This window comes from Ranitomeya imitator, chromosome 2 (genome assembly GCF_032444005.1).
Source record: "Ranitomeya imitator isolate aRanImi1 chromosome 2, aRanImi1.pri, whole genome shotgun sequence".
NCBI classification, from domain to species: domain Eukaryota; kingdom Metazoa; phylum Chordata; class Amphibia; order Anura; family Dendrobatidae; genus Ranitomeya; species Ranitomeya imitator.
The window spans coordinates 205,760,913-205,780,014 of NC_091283.1; the positions used below are offsets into that span (position 1 = coordinate 205,760,913).

The following is a 19,102-nucleotide window of genomic DNA, read 5'->3' on the forward strand; positions in this document are numbered from 1 at the left end:
GTGCAGCTCTGCCCAAGATGACAGCAGCAGCTTAGAACCACTGTGCTCACTGATTGTTCTTGTTGGGAGCACTGCAGCCAGACAAAGGGAGCAGCGGACCTGGAGAGGGTGAGTAAAGCACAGAGTGTATTTTTTTTTCTTCTTTAACAAATTGCAGCCAGAGTACAGAGGTTTTCCTACCCGGCACAGAAGCGATTCACTAATAATCAGTACGTTTACTTGTAATGCCCAGAGAGAACACGTTGCATTACCTGTTTTAGTTTGAGGAAGAAGTTTTCTGTGGAGCTTCTTTTGCTGAACGGCCAGTAGAGTCGCTCGCTGGCGGAGCAGACTCGCACCTTGGTTTCTAAGAGGAAGCGCACCGGCTCCTGAACCTCTGTAATCACCAGGTCCACCGCCGTGGTAATAAAAAGGACCTTGTCTGTAAGAAAACATGCCTTTAAGTTAAAGCCCTAATATTTTGCTTTATGTTTCAATTACTCACCATTATCCACATTTCTGCCTTCTGTGAGTCGATACATTCATGGATTGTATTTAGAGGCCACAAAACAGGTCTTGTGTCCAATAATCAAAAGTACAGGGCTTTCTCATAGATGGATAGAGCTTGTAAAAAAACAAGTACTTTTGCAATTTACTGCTTATTAAAATTTGCCTCCATTGTTGAGATATGAAAACTTTTCTTTTTACAGCTTGTTGCCTAGGAGATCGACCACCGCTGCTGTCTAACTCGTAAACATTGCTCTACGGCTGACTGAGGATTAGGAGTTAACGACGCGCTCGAGCGATCCAGCCAGCTTCAAAGCACTGCTTAGGAGCTCAATAAGAAAAAGCTCAATTAAAAAAAAAAAAAAGATTGTCAGCACTGCACATGTTCTGCTGTCGAGCAAAAGTGGTCGGTCTCCAAGGCATCGAGAGAGAAACAAAAGAAAAGACTAAATATCTCAAGAATGGCTGAAAGTTTTAATAAGCAGTAAATTGCAAAAGTGCTTGTTTTTATAAGCTCTATCTGACGATACCCATTTATTAAGATGGGAATAACCCAAGATGGGGGCTTTCACAGTGCAGCAAGTTATATATTCAACACGGTTTATTGGAGAAGCATATTGTCATTAATAACTTATGTTTATTCTTAGGTGGGGGATCGATCTGTAGGAGCACATTGGAAAGACCCCCTGCAAAGTTATTGCGGGGAGCCGATGGGCTGCCCTCCACATTAATTCTCTTGTGAAGTCCAACCATAGGAGACCGTGATCTTTATTATACAGGAATAATGGAGCGCCGCTGTAAATAGTACAAGCGATCAAACAATCAAATGTTCAAAGTCCGATAATGCTACAAAAAAATAACCAAAATGTAAAAAACTAAACTGAAAATCACCTATTTAACAGTTAATAGAAATGTAAAAAAATAAAAATGATAAGTGCAAGTTTGACTTTAGGAGCCTCTATCATAACAGCTCTATTCCCGACCCAGCATCGCCTCCTGCTTGGCTGACAGCCTCTATCCTATAAGGCACAGGAGTCATCAGCCAAGCAGGAGGCAGGGGAGTGACAGAGGCTTCAGATCTACCATAGCTCTTTAGCCTCATTTGCATATCAATTCAAATGCTTATTTCTCAGTAACAGAGAACGGACTGACCATGTAAAAGGTATTGCTGGACTTGTCTATGAAAGAGTTACATGTGCATATAAGAAGTTTTGGGGGGGTGAAGTCCGGCTGACAGATTCTCTTTAACCCTCCTAAAGTCAAACTTGCACTTATCATTTGCCCTATTACATAAGTGTTTAATACCTTTTGGAGTCTCCTCATTTACAGTCTGGAAATGTGGGGATTTCGTATTCCAGCTTCCAGTGATGATATAGGACTTTCCATCTGAGCTTTTACCCATGGATTCCTTAAAAAAAAAACCTTGCAAATTACCAGCTATATAGAAACGTCACCACAAGATAAATTAAGAAAATGGTTGGTTCTTTAAGGTTCTGTGCCTTAAAGAATGACATCAACTCCACAAATATGAACCCCACTTGCCACCGCTACAGGGCAAGTGGGAAGAGCCGGACAAAGTGCCAGAATTAGTGCATCTAATCAATGTGCCTTTTCTGGGTGGCTGCAGGCTGCTATTTTTAGGCTGGGGGCAGTATCCATGGCCCCTTACCAGCCCCCAGCTGTCTGCTTTAGCAAGGCTGGTTGTCAAAAATGGGGGAGAACTCACGCGGTTTATTTATTTCGTTAGAGTGCAGGCTAACGAATAATCCCATCAGCGGCGCCTGCTTTCACTGTTATTAGCGGCAGCAGGCGTAGCCTAATGGGAGCAGTAGTTCATTCTTTGAGATGAGGAAATCGCCATCACTGCTTCTACCTAAACGCTCTACTTTCATGACAAAATATCACTGTAGCGTGAACTTTTTAAGTTTTCCAAAAATTTCATGGACTATTTTTTCTGGGGTGGAGGCACAATTAAATGTCTGAAAAGACCATTTTTCTTAAGTCGGTCCCCCTCTCAGGACTTTCCTCTAGGAGTCTGGTGATCTCAACCCTTCAATATTCTACTGGTTAACCATTCACTTACCAATTCTAACAAGTGCATGTCGCTGTTCCGAACATCTCTACCGGGACTGAGGAGGAGTCCAAAACACCTAGAGGAAACGCACACAAAAGCCAGAAAATATCAGGGATCAGCATCCTGTAAAACTACAACTCCCGGCATTCCTTAGTAGTCACAGGCTAGCATGCAATACACAGGAAAAGTTGGGGGTTATGGTTTAAAGAAATGTATTCATCAAAATTAACGAGTTTGCAGAATATAAATAATAATAATATTAATAATAATAAGTTACCTCTCGATTGTTAGCTCTTTGTTGGATGTCTGCTGGACATATATAACTATCTTCTTGTCGACTCCCTGACGTAGCCTGAAGCACTGCTTGTCCTTATCTTTAGAAACCGCGCTATTAAAAAGAAAAAAATCCATAAATGCACAATAATGCAGGCAGGAAACATAAGGAAAGTAGTGAACTGTACTGTTTACTATTAAATAGTAAAATCGCTCATCGGAAATGGTGCCAACATATTTAGCATGAAACTGCAGAGACCAGTGATTGGCTGCAGCGGTCACGTGCACTCAAGTCATGGCTGCAGCCTGTGGGCAGCACAAATTATATATATATATATATCTCTCTCTCTCTCTCTCCGGGAAATCCTCTACACCCATGTAGCGCTAAAGTACAGGGAGTTCAGCAGATAAAAAAAGCAAAAAGGAACTAGGATCTGATCTTTAATGTGCACAGGTTTAATTAAACCTCACCGGTTGGGGCCCAGGCAGCGAGACCCCAAAATTCCGTACAATATTGCTGAACAAAAATTCTTATATATCTTTTCTCGAGCTCACAAAATATAAGAACCCATACTCTGATGACGTCTGACAGTTTCTCCTTACCTTGCTACAGTAATGAAGCCCCCACCTACCCAGTGATTTGCAGCAGCGGTCACTTAGGTAGACTGAGATGTCATCACTGTAGGAAAATAAGCCTAAACATGTGGGGATAAGTGGAGCTAAAGTGGATCTGTCATAAGTTTCTTTTATGCCATTTCTTCCATTTTTTACAATCAGGGGAAACGACTTTAAATGTTGCATCAAAATAAAAATAAAATGGTGAGCACATAAAACAAAAGAACTTACCTGAAGTAACCCTTCCCGTCATCCTCCTTAATTTCAAGTGACACAGAAAAAGTGAAGATGTCGCTATCAGGGGTTTGAGGAGGGATGGAAGCAGTGAGAGGGGTCTGTTTGATGGAACGCCGGAATGCTGTTGCAAAACTGTAGAGTATCCGACTCACCTAAAGAAAAAACATATAACTTATATCATGACTTCGAAAGGGTGAAAAAAAACGCATAAAAAAAAAATGACAAAAACTTGTGAATGTGTGTATTTTACGCAGCGTTTTTCCAGCCAATACATTAATATTTGGAGCAGATTTTTCTGCTGCAAATACTGAACGCGTGCGCAAACAAACAGCAGCCGATGCAGTCAGGGTAAGCGATTTTGAGACGCTTGGATAATCCTTCTAATTAAAGAGTTTATATATCACTTTTTTTTTATTGACCTATAGAAAAAAAAACAACTTGCTCTGATGCAATCTTACCGCCTCCTGGATCTCGCAGCGGAAGACGTGTATCCTGAAGAGTTCAGCATTGTAATGGCTCTCGGTGAAAGCAAAGCAGTCGCTCTCCGGAGTGCCGTCGTGGCCTCGGACACAGAACAGAATCTTGTAGATCGGATATTTCGCTATCTCGGTGTTCGTTTGTGGGTCCAGAAGTCTGTACACAGTAATACGAGTGAAAGTTTCTGCACTTATCTTCACTTATTTTTGCACTTTATGCAAGTTGGAAATAAATAAGTTCTACCTGACTGTCCCCTCTGACACGTTGGGGACAGAGAGAGTGACATCCAGTGCGTTCTGACATTGGCCCCGTAGAATCGAGATCATCCGGAGAGCTTCGACCTCACTCCGAGGAGCGTTTACAGACGCACAGCCCAGGTAGGTCAGCTTACTGAACACAACGCTGTCCTCGTCAGGAACGGGCGAGTACAACTCTGACACATCTGCGCAATCTGAAAAGTCAATAGAAAGAAGTTATATCATTTGTATTTCAGTGATGATCACTTCCATACCTTCATATTACAGATCCGTGTCTTCGCTGTCCCGTGATCCATTGGTGAATCCTTACGCAGCGGCTTGGTCTCACCAGCCTCTTTCTCCTCCCAGCCTCCTGCCAGTGATTGACAGGTCACCATCATCTGTAACCTACTCCCCTGGCCAACATATAGCACAAGAGCCATCATTCCAAGGAGCATACTGGTGATGATGCAAGAGCCGGAATATCAATCTACACATGGGCCACCCACGGGAATTATGGTGACTGTGTGAGAAGTCAGTCTCTATGACATGCTCCCCTGGCCGACATCTCGCACAGGAGCCATCATTCCCATATGCAAGTGGATATTCCTGTTCTTGCAAGATCATCAGTATGCAAGCAATGTGTATGCAAGCAAATTGTGCACGCAATGAGTGCACAAAGAAGAGTGACCTGTCAATCACTGTTAGGAGGCCGGAGCCGGGAGGAGAAACAGGCCGGAGAACCGAAGAACCGTATGTGCCGGCCAAACTCTGCATTTGTGATTTCTTCGACATAAGAAATTGTCTATGTATTATGTAACACTGGAGACTCAGACTTTTAATATTAAGGCATGGAAGTGATCATTACCGATACTTTAATGTGGTGGTGTTACTTTGGCATCTAAAAACCCGCTGACCAATTCCCATTAAATGGAGCACATCTTTAGCAAGGAAAAAAAAAAAACATTCAGAACTGCCATGTTCAACACTTAACAGGATAAAATATATTTTTACAGGTTCTGAAAAAAATGCTATTAACATGCTGAAAGGAAAAAACAGTCTCACAAGAGGTAAGATATCGTGCATGGGTTGTAAAAAAAAAACAAAGAAAAAGTAACTTCTCGAACCACAGTCAGTGCAATCGTTATGCAACACTTTGTCCCCAAAACTCATTTCATCACCTGGCGGATCATGGAGGGGGAGTAGGAGAGAACAATAGGAAATGGAGCAATGTCATGACATAACATTATGTTGCGACACCAGCATCCAGTTTAGTCAAAGGATTAGATTTTGGGTTTGCATTTCCATTTGCTAAATGTTTCATTAACGTGCGCAGAAAGCTGGAGCTTCTGTCCGCCCGGCCTCCTATGGAACCAGAGGCAGCTTTATCCGGAGAGACTACATGCTAATCTCTTCAGCTGCACAACACAGGCCTAGATCTTGGTCTTTGGGGGTAAATAAGATCAGGAGTTGGATATTCTGCTCTAAAAGGGGGGTGAAATCTGGTTAAATGGCTGAAAATAAGCAACTTTACAATTTACCCCTTATTAAAAATCCTCTATGTTCTCAAGAATGGATGAGATTTATAATTCTATAGTTTAGTGCTTGTTGCCTAGGTTGTCTGCCACCTCTGCAGTCTATCCAAAGTAGTCGGTGTCCTAGGTAAGGAGTGCAGAGCAGCACTTACAAGCTCTATATGTAAGTTGCAAGCGCTGCTTTGAAAAATATCTGGGATCGCTAGATCTGGCCAGCTTCGGACCCCTACGATGCTGCTTAGGGCCAATTTAGTGCAGCAAACATGCCGCTGATCAGAATCGTCAATCTTTAGGATCACAATGCCCCCTGGCAAGCAAGAACTCAGGAGGCATAGGAGCGAAAATAAAACAAAATCCCTTAAAGGGCAAACCATAAAAATGTGGCGTCAAAAACTTAAATATTTTATATTTAAAGGGGTTTCCAGGACTTGTATATTAAAGACATACTGTATCCTTAGGAATTAGTTATTACAGGGCTGATACCCGGCACCGGTTCACAGCTCCCTCTGCGGCCGGATGTTTAGAGCTGCAGCGGCACATTCGTGGCTGTTCTCCAGTGCTGCAGCTCATATCACAGAGAATGATGATGACTGCACAGCTCCTCACACAGTTATTTCAAAGAAATGGCAGTCCAGCCTCCTGAATATATCCTTTAATCTCTTAGCTTACTTTGGAGAATATAGCAGGAAAGGATAATCACAGTATTACCACAATTGCAGAGTATAGAGTGAGAAATAAGGGGAAACGTTTCCCCATGTGGAGAGTTCCAAACCAGTGTGAGGAGACTTATAGGCCAAATAATACTCCCTTGGGAATATGCAAAAAGCTTCATCGGAGAAAAAGAAAACCAAAACTCTACTGCCACCTATTGGGCTTGGCAAATACGGTGAAATCTGGGAATAAAGATGGATGTAAGAAGATATGCAAGGAGGAGGCTGAACTGCATGGATGTATGAACCCTGCTATATAAGACAGGTGACTTTTTTTACCTGATCATTAATAATAAAGGCTCATACACCCATTGGTGTTTAACATTTGGTATAACTTCATAATGCACCAACAATAGAGGTCTGTGGGAACCTACAGTAACACTATATGCCTCCGGTTACCCCTCGCATTACCTTGCTGTGCCGGTTTCACTGGCAGGCTCATTTCTTGCTTCTGTATCCCGACAGATGACGGGTTGATAGAGGATGACGTGGAGGTTTCATTTGAAGACTCATCCAGATCATCATCAGGAAGGTCCTTCTCCACCTCCGCTGTGTGCGGCTCCGGAGAGTCGCATGGCGCATCCATTAACACATCTTCCAGCTCCCTCTGAAGTTGCTGCTCACTCCCGTTCCCAACAATCTGCAGACAAAACACTGTATATTACACTCCAATAATGACGGCAGATAAAACCTCCCCGACATACACAACGCTGTATGATACAAGTGGAGCGATGCCGTGTACCTGGGGGAAACAATGTTTTGGGGGTTTTTTTTATATAGCTAAATGCACGTATTTTAGAATTCGGATTTCATTACACATTTTGCACCATTTCGCTTACATTTCCCTGCAAATAGGTGGCTTCAGAATGAGGTAACTGAGAATTCATCAGTGAGTGAGTTCTGACAAAGTTTCCAAGTCTTCTATGCCTTTTTCTGACCTCATTTATGGCCAAATCAAAGGTGAGCTGAACTTTTATATGGTCAGAAATCAGCAGAGAGGAGCTCGGAAAAGAGTTAGAAACTCGATGACAGATTCACATTTAAATTGTATCTTTAAAATGATTAAAAAAATAAAAAACATCTTTAACCTAACTAATATATCCTGCAGATCGGTGGGGATCTAGGTCATGAGAAACCCGCCGATCAAAGTGAACATTCGCTCTGCCCAGCAAGCGGGAGCATCTCCATGATCCTATCCCAATATGCAGTAGGTGCAATAATATATATTAGCACAAACCTCCAATTACAAATGCAGTATAGTTCTTCTGATAAGCCATGTCACTTGGGTATCTATGGTTACAACAACTAACAACTAACTGTCATTACATGAGACGTCGTCACTATGGATACCTAAGCCACTGCAGTGCCCTGCACATGGGGTAAGAGACACAGTAAATTAGAAGAACTATACTACAGTTCTAATATGAGGTAATTACTAATATTAGTATTACACCTAGTACGTATTGGGATAGGAATACCCCTTTAAGCATCCTGCATGAAGGCACACAAGAGTGCTCAAGGACAAGATAAGGAATCAATTAAGTTAAAGGGCTGTTCTGCTCCAAAGTTTGAGGATAAGTCAGAAGTGTGTGTGTGTGTGTGTGTGTGTGTGTGTGTGTGTGTGTGTGTGTGTGTGTGTGTGTGTGTGTGCGTGCGTGGGGGGGGGGGTCTTTATAAAATTTCCCCACACTGGACAGATGCAAGCATTGCTAGCCCCAGATTCTGTGCCAAGGATGCCAGGGCAAGGGTAACTTTAAACTCTATCTGCATCCTAAGGTCTTAGATCCAGAGGAACACTATGGTGGAACAGGTGTCAATTAGTGATGAGCGAGTATACTTGTTACTCGAGACTTCCGAACATGCTCGGGTGGTCTCCCGAGTATCTTGGGCGTGTTCAGAGATTATGTTTGAGTCGCTGCAGCTGCATGATTAGCAGCTGCAAGACAACATGAATACATGTGGGGATTAACAACCAGGCAACCCCCACATGTATTCATGCTGTCTAGCAGCCGCTAATCGTGCAGCTTTGTCGACAAATACTAAATCTCTGAGCAGTCACAAATACTCGGAGGACACCTGAGCATGGTCGGGAAAACTGGAGCAACGAGTATACTCGCTCATCACTAATGTCAATCCATCGCTTCCCTGTCCTGCCATTTGCCATCGTAGGCCCGTTCAATCCTGTGGCCCACAAAACCCTGGGACCTCGGAGAGGGCCATTACCATGAATATACTTCATCACGCCTGAATACTCTGTTACCGAAATTGGGATAGGATCCTTGCATCATGTGGCATGTAGTAGGTGTAATAATAATAATAAATAATAATTGCAGCGCTGGGGTCCTGGGTTCGAATCCCACCAAGGACAACATCTGCAGGGAGTTTGTATGTTCTCCCCGTGTTTGCGTGGGTTTCCTCTGGATTCCCCAGTTTCCTCCCACACTCCAAAGACATACTGATAGGGAATCTACATCGTGAGCCCCATCGGGAACAGTGATGACAATGTGTGCAAAACTGTAAAGCGCTGCGGAATAGGTTAGCACTATATAAAAATAAAGATTATTATTTATTCTAATAATTAGTGATGAGCGAATATACTCGTTACTCGAGATTTCTCGAGCACGATCGGGGTCCTCCGAGTATTTTTTAGTGCTCGGAGATTTAGTTTTTCTTGCCGCAGCTGAATGATTTATAGCTATTAGCCAGGCTGAGTACATGTGGGGGTTGCCTAGTTGCTAGGGAATCCCCACATCAAGTTGGCTAACAGATGTAAATCATTCAGCTTGGGTGATTAAATCTAAATCTCCGAGCACTAAAAAATACTCGGAGGACCCTCGAGCGTGCTCGAGAAATCTCGAGTAACGAGTATATTTGCTCATCACTAATAATAATAATAATAATAAATAAAATATCTCCATTCATAAATGTAGTAATCTACCGTATGTTGCTTACCCCATGTGCAGGGCATTGCAGTAGCTTAGGTATCCATGGTTACAACCAGTAACAACTAACTGTCACTATATGAGTGGTCGTAACAATAGATAACTAAAGCTACAGCAATGCCCTGCACATGGGGTAAGAGATATAGCAAATCAGAAGAACTATACTACATTTCTAATATGAGGTGTTTACTAATATTATTATTATTGTTACATCTCCTACATATTGGGATATGATCTGGGAGATAGGAATACCTCCTGCATAAAAGCACACACAGAGCGGAGCACAGACACTCAAGGACCAGATAAGGCCACAAATGCATATTAAACAACTGTATCCCCTTATTTCAGCTGGACTGCCCAATCTTCTGGTGTTTAAGGGAACCTCCCTGACATGATATTGGAGGTAGAGAGGGATCGATGATCAGGGCAGATAAGCCTCTGCCACAGGGTGCTGGCAGCAGCTTGTTCCTCTCTCCCAGATGGACAAATGCAGAGTAGTATGGGGGAGGTGGGAGAGATAGCTAGGTGATGTGTATTGTCAGCTTTAATTAGGGTAAAGAAAGACAAGGTACCCTTTAACTCATTCTGCAGCCAGCAGGAGACAAAAAGCCCGTAAAAGCCAAACAGTGCAACATTTAACAAATCCACTTACAAAAAGTATTTTAAAGGTACCTTTACACTAAACGATTTACCAACGATCACGACCAGCGATACGAGCTGGCCGTGATCGTTGGTAAGTCGTTGTGTGGTCGCTGGAGAGCTGTCACACAGACAGCTCTCCAGCGCCCAACGATGCCGAAGTCCCCGGGTAACCAGGGTAAACATCGGGTTACTAAGCGCAGGGCCGCGCTTAGTAACCCGATGTTTACCCTGGTTACCATTGTAAAAGTAAAAAAAAAAAAAAAAAACAGTACATACTCACATTCCGGTGTCTGTCCCCCGGCGTCAGCTTCCCTGCACTGTGTCAGCACCGGCCGGCCGTAAAGCAGAGCACAGCGGTGACGTCACCGCTGTGCTCTGCTTTACGGCCGGCCGGCGCTGACAGTCAGTGCGGGAAGGTGACGGCGGGGGACGTGACAGACACCGGAATGTGAGTATGTAGTGTTTTTTGGGGGGTTTTTTACATTTACAATGGTAACCAGGGTAAATATCGGGTTACTAAGCGCGGCCCTGCGCTTAGTAACCCGATGTTTACCCTGGTTACAAGTGAACACATCGCTGGATCGGCGTCACACACGCCGATCCAGCGATGTCAGCGGGTGATCCAGCGACGAAATAAAGTTCTGGACTTCTAGCTCCGACCAGCGATGTCACAGCAGGATCCTGATCGCTGCTGCGTGTCAAACACAACGAGATCGCTATCCGGAAGCTGCAACGTCACGGATCGCTATCGTTCAAAAGTTGCTCAGTGTGAAGGTACCTTAAGCCCCAAAATAGACCCATTAGAAGTGGGGGGAAAAAAATGCACCCAAAGGCATCCATACCTACTCGCCGGGTTGCACTGCACACTTATTATACGGCACCCATGCAATCTGCAGAATGCGGCAGCTAATTTACATTGCACTGGAGATGCTGCGCTCTGCAGCACGCTGAGGCTCGGGACGAACGCCCATTTGGTGACTGCTGCGTCAGTATATATTTTGTCCATGAGATTCTTTTAGAAGTTCTCTCCATAGGTTAACCCTTCAATCCTCATATTGATCCCTCGAGATGTTTATGTATGCCGTCTCCACCTGCACTGGCGGCCCACTAAAACATAAGCCAATCCACGCTATGAGCAATCAACCGTCACCGCGAAGGTGAGGGCAGGCGAGTGTAGACACGCAGCTAAGGGATGGAGGAACAGGCTGAGCAAGAACGGTGATCACACAGAACAAAGTGTCATAGTATAAGAACAAGGATTAAAACATGTTTAGAATGCAAAGACCACCAGGGTGCACCCCCTTACCTTGAGGCCGGTCTTCTCGTCATCGCTGCCATTATTTGCAGAATGCATTTCATCCCCTTGCTGGAAGACTAGCACAAAGTCCTCGCTGTTCAGGGTGGACACGGAGTCGGAGGACACGCTGATCTTCCCCACAGAAGCCTTGTCATCCATGTTTCATGAAGGAAGATCCACTCATGAACGGCTCTCTGCAAAGACACACATCTTAGGTTATGTGGGGGACAGATGCCGGCCGGCCATGGTGCCATGTACCAGAAGGCCACGTTCTGTGCAGAAAGAAAACGTCACATTCGGCAGGGTGTGTGAGTACATGACACGGTAGGAACAAAACAAAAATATATACACAGAGCGTGCCCCAACAAAGAGAGCAGATGGGAAGGAAACAGGTGTCCGGCACCACATGTCCCAGAGCCGCACTCCACAACGGGTCCATTAATTATAAAGCAGGACTGGAGGCTAGTAGAGATAAGGAAGCAGGACTGGACTCATCTGGAGGAGAAGCTGGCTCCAGGAACACAACCTTCACACTTTCTAGAGAAGTTCTTCAGGCTGTGAAGAACGGACCACAAAGTATCCAGCACATTGTTCAACCCTGCCAAGACGAGCAAGACAAGGACCTGACAACTTTCCCCAGGACAAAAGTGTAAAAAAAAAGCCTGCTCCAAAAAGGCACGTACAAGCAGAAAATATCACGATGCTGCAGCCATCAAAACTTCCAATACTAATCACAGCAACTCAATATATTCTGAATCATTATCATCAGGAGATGGTCTACGGATTTTGAGCACGTGCGTGATTTTATTTTTTGTTGTTAGATCCAACCTTAAAACGGGTTGTTTTGATACTGTAAAGTTCCAGAGAGCACCACTCCCCTGCCTCCCCGCCTCCTGCTTGCTGTGTTTGACTGACAGGCCACAACACTACACTCCCCGATGCTGCAAGCAGAGGACACAATGGGAGAGGTGCAGGGTGACTGAAACTGGTCAGATAAAGCCATCTATCCAGATTCTGAGTCGCTCTTACAAGCCTCTGCTGGAGAAACTTGTAAACCATGCTCTCCTCGCCTACGACACCGGCTCCTGCAGACAGCAGTTGAAGCCGAAAACCTAAGCTATAAGGAACAAAATTAAAAATCCCTGTTCTTGAGAACAGAGAGGATTTTAATACAAGGTAACTTGATTGTTTCTACACAAACACTGACATTTTACACATTAAAGACATGACAAACTTAAGAAGAAAAAAAGAAAAAAGCGGCAACTTTTATTGGGAAAAGTAAAGTAAAAGGGGTCCACTCACAATGGAGGAGCAGGGGTGACCGGCTGATGGAGGATGAGCACCATGAGAATTTGTTCTGCCCACAGTTACTACATCAAAGGAATCACATTTTCATTTAGGCTTGGCTTTAATTATGGTTTTCACTCATTTAATGGAACCTTCTGCTCAGAGACAGACACTTAGATGGCAGACAATGCTTCTTTGTAGGAAGCGGGAAAAAAACATACCGTAATCTGATGTGAAGGAGCCCTTCTGTGTGTGTAGGACCCCGCCATGGATGAGAATATTTCTGAATTCTCCAGGTCACCACCACATAGTATACCACATCCCCTGTAATTGTCATGCTTTGGCAGCTTTCTTCCATTGCCACTGGTGTGGTGTTACTTTTGATCCTTGTCTATAGTGGGGAAAGTAGTATTTGATCCCTTGCTGATTTTGTAAGTTTGCCCACTGACAAAGGCTCCATCCATTCTCCCATTGATGCGGTGAAGTAGTCCTGTGCCTTTAGCAGAGAATCACCCCCAAAGCATAATGTTTCCACCTCCATGCCTGACAGTGGGGATGGTGTTCTTTGGGTCATAGGCAGCGTTTCTCTTCCTCCAAACATGGTGAGTTGAGTTAATGCCAAATGCCTCAATTTTTGTCTCATCTGAGCACAGCACCTTTTCCCAGTCACTCACAGAATCATCCAGGTGTTCATTGGCAAACTTCAGACAGGCCTGCACATGTGCCTTCTTGAGCAGGGGGACTTTGCGGGCACTGCAGAATTTTAAATCTTTATGGCGTAATGTGTTGGTTTTCTTGGTGACTGTGGTCAAAACCGGACTCTACAGAATAGGACTTTTTTTTTCAGCACTAAACTTTACCATCATGCACAAGAAACAAATCTAGCATGCCAAAACCGCAGCAAAAAAACGCAAGAAAAACATGATTTTTTTTCTGTAACTTTGTTGTTGCCAAGAGATCAGGTTTTGCGGCAGAAAAAAAAAAATGCTGAAAAAAACGCCCAGTGTGAACTTACCCTAATGTGTACATCAGGAAAGCTAAACAAATCCAAAGGGTCACATTAGAGCCCCGTAAAGGCCAAAAGAGGGTCATTTTGGCCTCCATGAGGCAGGAATACCTCAGTATACCACAAGAATAAAAGTATGAGATGGAAAGGTAGGAAAAAAAATATATATAAAAAAGCATCCCTTAGTATGGAGCGGCAGCGCTCCACCACCATTCATTCCCTCGAGCGCTGCTCTAAGAATTCTCTGCCAGCCCGACAGAGATTAATAATAATAATAATAATAATAATAATAATCTTTATTGATTGAGATTGAATGGAGCGACAGTCGGGCGTCCAACTTGCACCTCCATTTTGTGATAAAAATTGATCGGCGTAGATCCCAGCGGTCAGACACCCACCGATCAGTACAGAGGACAAACATTTACACCGTACAGATAAAAGAAATCACACAAAGTAGAACGATAGGACACTAACGTTCACCGTATGTTGGGCCAATGGGTCATTCCTCTCTAATTCTTCATGGTGAGAAGGCAGCAAGAAGTGGACAGAGGCCTCAGCTAATCACAAATTAGAACAAAGGGATCAAACATGTTGAAAGCCGACATGCCTGATCCTTCTTCTTACCAGCATCTGCTGTTTGGAGAGCGATGGGACACATCTCATATGTGTTAGGTGGTCGACCAGTCCTGGAGGGCTCGGCTGACACCTGCAGACATCAATACAGCACCCAGCCAGAAAAGCCGCCTCCATGCAGTGTTCATCCAAGTATGTGGGGCGCAGGAGTGGAGAAGAGGTTTCCTTCCTTTTAGTGAATGTTGGTGGTCCTGGGGGACGATAAATGTTTCTGGCTATACCTAGCAGCCAGTGCTTGGCACAGCCCCATGAGGTCATGCCCAAAAACAGCAAAGTGCAGAACAACAAGAGGACAATAGTTAATAGTTCTAATGCCACATAAGTGGATTGTAGGTGATAATTTGGGTTACTGAGCCAAACGAAAACATTGCAAAGCAAATATTTGATGCAGGTTGCCCTGCAGAATCCATTAGGTCAATAAGGTTGGTTAGAAGAGACTGAAAAGCCTTCACGATGTAAATATCGGGGCAGGAAACGGCTTGGTTGGACATAGAAATGATTGGGCGTATTCAGCTTTGCCTTATAAAGGTAAAGTCCTTTATCCTTGTAATATAATGTGAGTGTCTAGAGTGCTTTAAAGGCGTTGTCCGATCTCAGAATAAAAGTTTGAAGTGACGGCAGATTGCCAAATCGTGGCAGCGTGAGATGCGCACACAGTCACTATTCCCCATACGAGTGGATGGTGATCACATGGGTGCAACGTGCGGTCACAGGCAGACTAGATGAGCTCGGAAACAGTCTAGTCGGACTGTGGCAGGTAGAATGCATATCACATGCTTGTGGTCACATGACCGCCATTCCGGGCACTGACACCGGAGGATCTTCACAGTGTGCATTGAGCATGGCGTGAGGATTAACAAGTGTGCAGTCGCCGAGTGTCTGTAGACTTGAACCCATTTAAGTTACTATGATGAAATAAAGCCAAATCTGCAGTAAAAATCTGATCTGTAGCGTGAAGGATTCTCTCTGCATTGTGTGGGAGAGATCTAGGAAAAATTGGAATGTACAAAAAGAATAGAAAAATCCAATGTGTAAACTTCTAAAAACATGCCCCCGGGGGCTTAGTATGGTAACTTAATGGTCACCAGATTTTTCAAGTAGTAGTAGTAGTTTTGGTGGGAAAAAAAAAAATCACCAGACAGCAGACGGCCGTGGTTTTTGGCTGCGTAGTGACACTCACGGCTGTGAAAAGTAAAATCCCATACTACTATGTATCTATACAGAAATACGCCAGCTGAGAGTACAGCGCTGAGGGTGTACAGCGACAATCAGAAGCATTATAATACATGGGTGGTGACTGAGCGCCGCTCGCAGCGCACAATGAAATGCTTGTCTCCTTAAACTGGGCATCGCTTCTTCAAACAAGCGTTACACCATGAAAGAAGACACCATGTCCTCCAAAGAGGAGAGGCCAAAGTGCCCGAAACTGCAAAGTACTAATATCAAACCTCAGATAATCAAGAACAAACACAAGAAATCTAGAACAAACACCAGAAGCATTGCTTCAACCTTCAGATTGCTCCACAGCTCCTCCACTCTCATTATCACATACTTTTGTGCTCTAGAAAACAAAACCACAAAATAACATGCTGGGAGTGTTATATATATGTGTTATCTACTATATAATTGTCTAAGGGTCACTTCGGTCTGTCTGTCTGTCCTTCTTTCTGTCACGGTTATTCATTCGCTGATTGGTCTCGGCAGCTGCCTGTCATAGCTGCCGCGACCAATCAGCGACGGCCACAGTCCGGAAGAAAATGGCCGCTCCTTCCTCCCCGCAGTCAGTGCCCGGCGCCCGCATACTCCCCTCCGGTCAGCGCTCACACAGGGTTAATGGCAGCGTTGACCGCGGTTTAACGCACTCGGTTAACGCTGCTATTAACCCTGTGTGACCAACTTTTTACTATTCATGCGGCCTATGCAGCATGAATAGTAAAAAGATCTAATGTTAAAAATAATTAAAAAATAAACAAATAGTTACATACTCACCCTCCGTTGGCCCCCGGATCAGGAACCGGCCTTTCCGGCTCCACGCGATGCCCCGGTGACCGCTGTATGCATTGCGGTCTCGCGAGACCGCTATGTCATCATCTCGCGAGACCGCAATGCAATCTTCAGACCGGAGCACGCGACAAACATCGGGAACCGGCCGCTTCGATCCGGAGGCTCCAGGGGATGAGTATGTAACTATTTTTTATTTTAATTCTTTTTTTTTTTTTTTTTTAACAGGGATATGGTGCATACTACGTGGCTCTTCTGGGCAATATACTACGTGGCTCTTCTGGGCAATATACTACGTGGCTCTTCTGGGCAATATACTACGTGGCTCTTCTGGGCAATATACTACGTGGCTCTTCTGGGCAATATACTACGTCACTGGGCAATATACTACGTCACTGGGCAATATACTACGTCACTGGGCAATATACTACGTGGACATACATATTCTAGAATACCCGATGCGTTAGAATCGGGCCACCATCTAGTCTACTATATAATTGTCTAAGGGTACCTTCACACTGATCAACTTTCCAACGATCACGACCAGCGATACGACCTGGCCGTGATCGTTGGAAAGTCCTTGTGTGGTCGCTGGAGAGCTGTCACACAGACAGCTCTCCAGCGACCAACGATGCCGAAGTCCCCGGGTAACCAGGGTAAACATCGGGTTACTAAGCGCAGGGCCACGCTTAGTAACCCGATGTTTACCCTGGTTAACATTGTAAATGTTTAAAAAAAAAAAAACACTACATACTTACATTCCTGTGTCTGTCACGTCCCCCGGCGTCAGCTTCCCGCACTGACTGTGAGCGCCGGCCGGCCGTAAAGCAGAGCACAGCGGTGACGTCACCGCTGTGCTTTACGGCCGGCGCTCACAGTCAGCGCCGGCCGTAAAGCCGGCGCTGACTGTGAGTATGTAGTGTTTTTTTTTTTTTACATTTACAATGGTAACCAGGGTAAACATCGGGTTACTAAGCGCGGCCCTGCGCTTAGTATCCCGATATTTACCCTGGTTACCAGTGAACACATCGCTGGATCGGCGTCACACACGCCGATCCAGCGATGTCAGCGGGTGATCCAGCGACGAAATAAAGTTCTGGCCTTCTAGCTCCGACCAGCGATGTCACAGCAGGATCCAGATCGCTGCTGCGTGTCAAACACAACGAGATCGCTATCCAGGATGCTGCAACGTCACCGATCGCTATCGTTATCGTTCAAATGTTGCTGAGTGTGACGGTACCTTAAGGGTCACTTCCGTCTGTCTGTCACGGACATTGATTGGTCGCGGCATCTGTCTGTCCTGGAAATCCAAGTCGCTGATTGGTCGCGGCAAAACAGCCACGACCAATCAGCGACGGGCACAGACTGGAAGAAAATGGCCGCTCCATACTCCCCGCGACGCAGTCAGTGTCCGCAATATACTACGTAACTGGACAATATACTACATGACACACAGGTATATACTATATACAGGAGTAGATGACACACAGGTATATACTATATATACAGGGGAGATGACATACAGGTATATACTATATACAGGAGGAGATGACATACAGGTATATACTATATACAGGAGGAGATGACATACAGGTATATACTATATACAGGAGGAGATGACACAGGTATATACTATATACAGGAGGAGATGACACAGGTATATACTATATACAGGAGATGACACAGGTATATACTATATACAGGAGGAGATGACACAGGTATATACTATATACAGGAGATGACACAAGTATATACTATATACAGATGACTTACAGGTATATACTATATACAGGAGGAGATGACATACAGGTATATACTATATAAAAGAGATGACACATAGGTATATAGAGGAGGAGATGACATACAGCAGGTATACACTATATACAGGGAAGATGACACAGGTATATACTATATACAGGAGATGACATACAGTTGTATACTATATATAAGGGAGATGACAAACATGTATATACTGAGGGGAAAATGAGGGGTGGGAGGTGAAAATGAAAAGGTGTGAGTGCAAAATGAGAGGAGTGAGGGAAAATAGTGGAGTGATCTGAAAATGACAGATGTGAGGTCGAAATGACAAGTGTTAGGGGGAAAATGAGAGGTGTAAAGAGAAAATGAGAGATGTGAGGGGGAAAATGAGAGGCGTGATGGGAAAATAAGAGAAGTGAGGTGCTATAACTAACCACAGATATTTACTATGCCGGGCTCTTCAGCTAGTATGTGTTATATATATATACTTTTTTTTTAGCTGTGATGTCAGCTCCCCAAACTACAGTATTATGGGGGGAATGAGGGAAATTGGAGCAGAAGAGCAGATATTCTTCTATTTCGCTAAATTATTCACATTTGTCTTCACCAGGCGTCCATGTTTCTAAACAAAAGTGTAAGGGTACCATGACACTCAGCGACGCTGCAGCGATATAGACAACGAGCCAATCGCTGCAGCGTCGCTATTTAGGTCGCTGTAGAGACGTCAAACACAGCAACTCCAGAACGATGCAGGAGCGATCCAGTGACGTAAGTGTTAATCACTTATCGTTCTCGCTGGTTGTTAGCTCCATGTAAAACATTGCTGGCATCGTTGCTTTTGCTGTCAAACACGACGATACACGCCGACCTGACGACAAAATAAAGTTCTGGAC

At 44.4% G+C, this 19,102-nt stretch overlaps 1 protein-coding gene across 2 annotated transcripts in view; it reads right to left on the minus strand.

Annotated features, from left to right (window-relative positions):
* Positions 1-19,102, minus strand: part of RABGAP1 (RAB GTPase activating protein 1) — a 138,090-nt gene that overhangs the window by 99,839 nt on the left and 19,149 nt on the right. For both annotated transcript variants that reach the window (XM_069748520.1, XM_069748521.1), the window contains exons 2-10: positions 11,534-11,718; positions 7,055-7,283; positions 4,406-4,613; positions 4,144-4,318; positions 3,680-3,837; positions 2,838-2,948; positions 2,570-2,636; positions 1,792-1,894; positions 252-421 (exon numbers count right to left, since the gene is read on the minus strand). In XM_069748520.1, coding sequence (XP_069604621.1) covers positions 252-421; positions 1,792-1,894; positions 2,570-2,636; positions 2,838-2,948; positions 3,680-3,837; positions 4,144-4,318; positions 4,406-4,613; positions 7,055-7,283; positions 11,534-11,683 — 1,371 coding nt within the window. In that variant the 5' untranslated portion in view covers positions 11,684-11,718. The remainder of the gene's footprint in view (positions 1-251; positions 422-1,791; positions 1,895-2,569; positions 2,637-2,837; positions 2,949-3,679; positions 3,838-4,143; positions 4,319-4,405; positions 4,614-7,054; positions 7,284-11,533; positions 11,719-19,102) is intronic.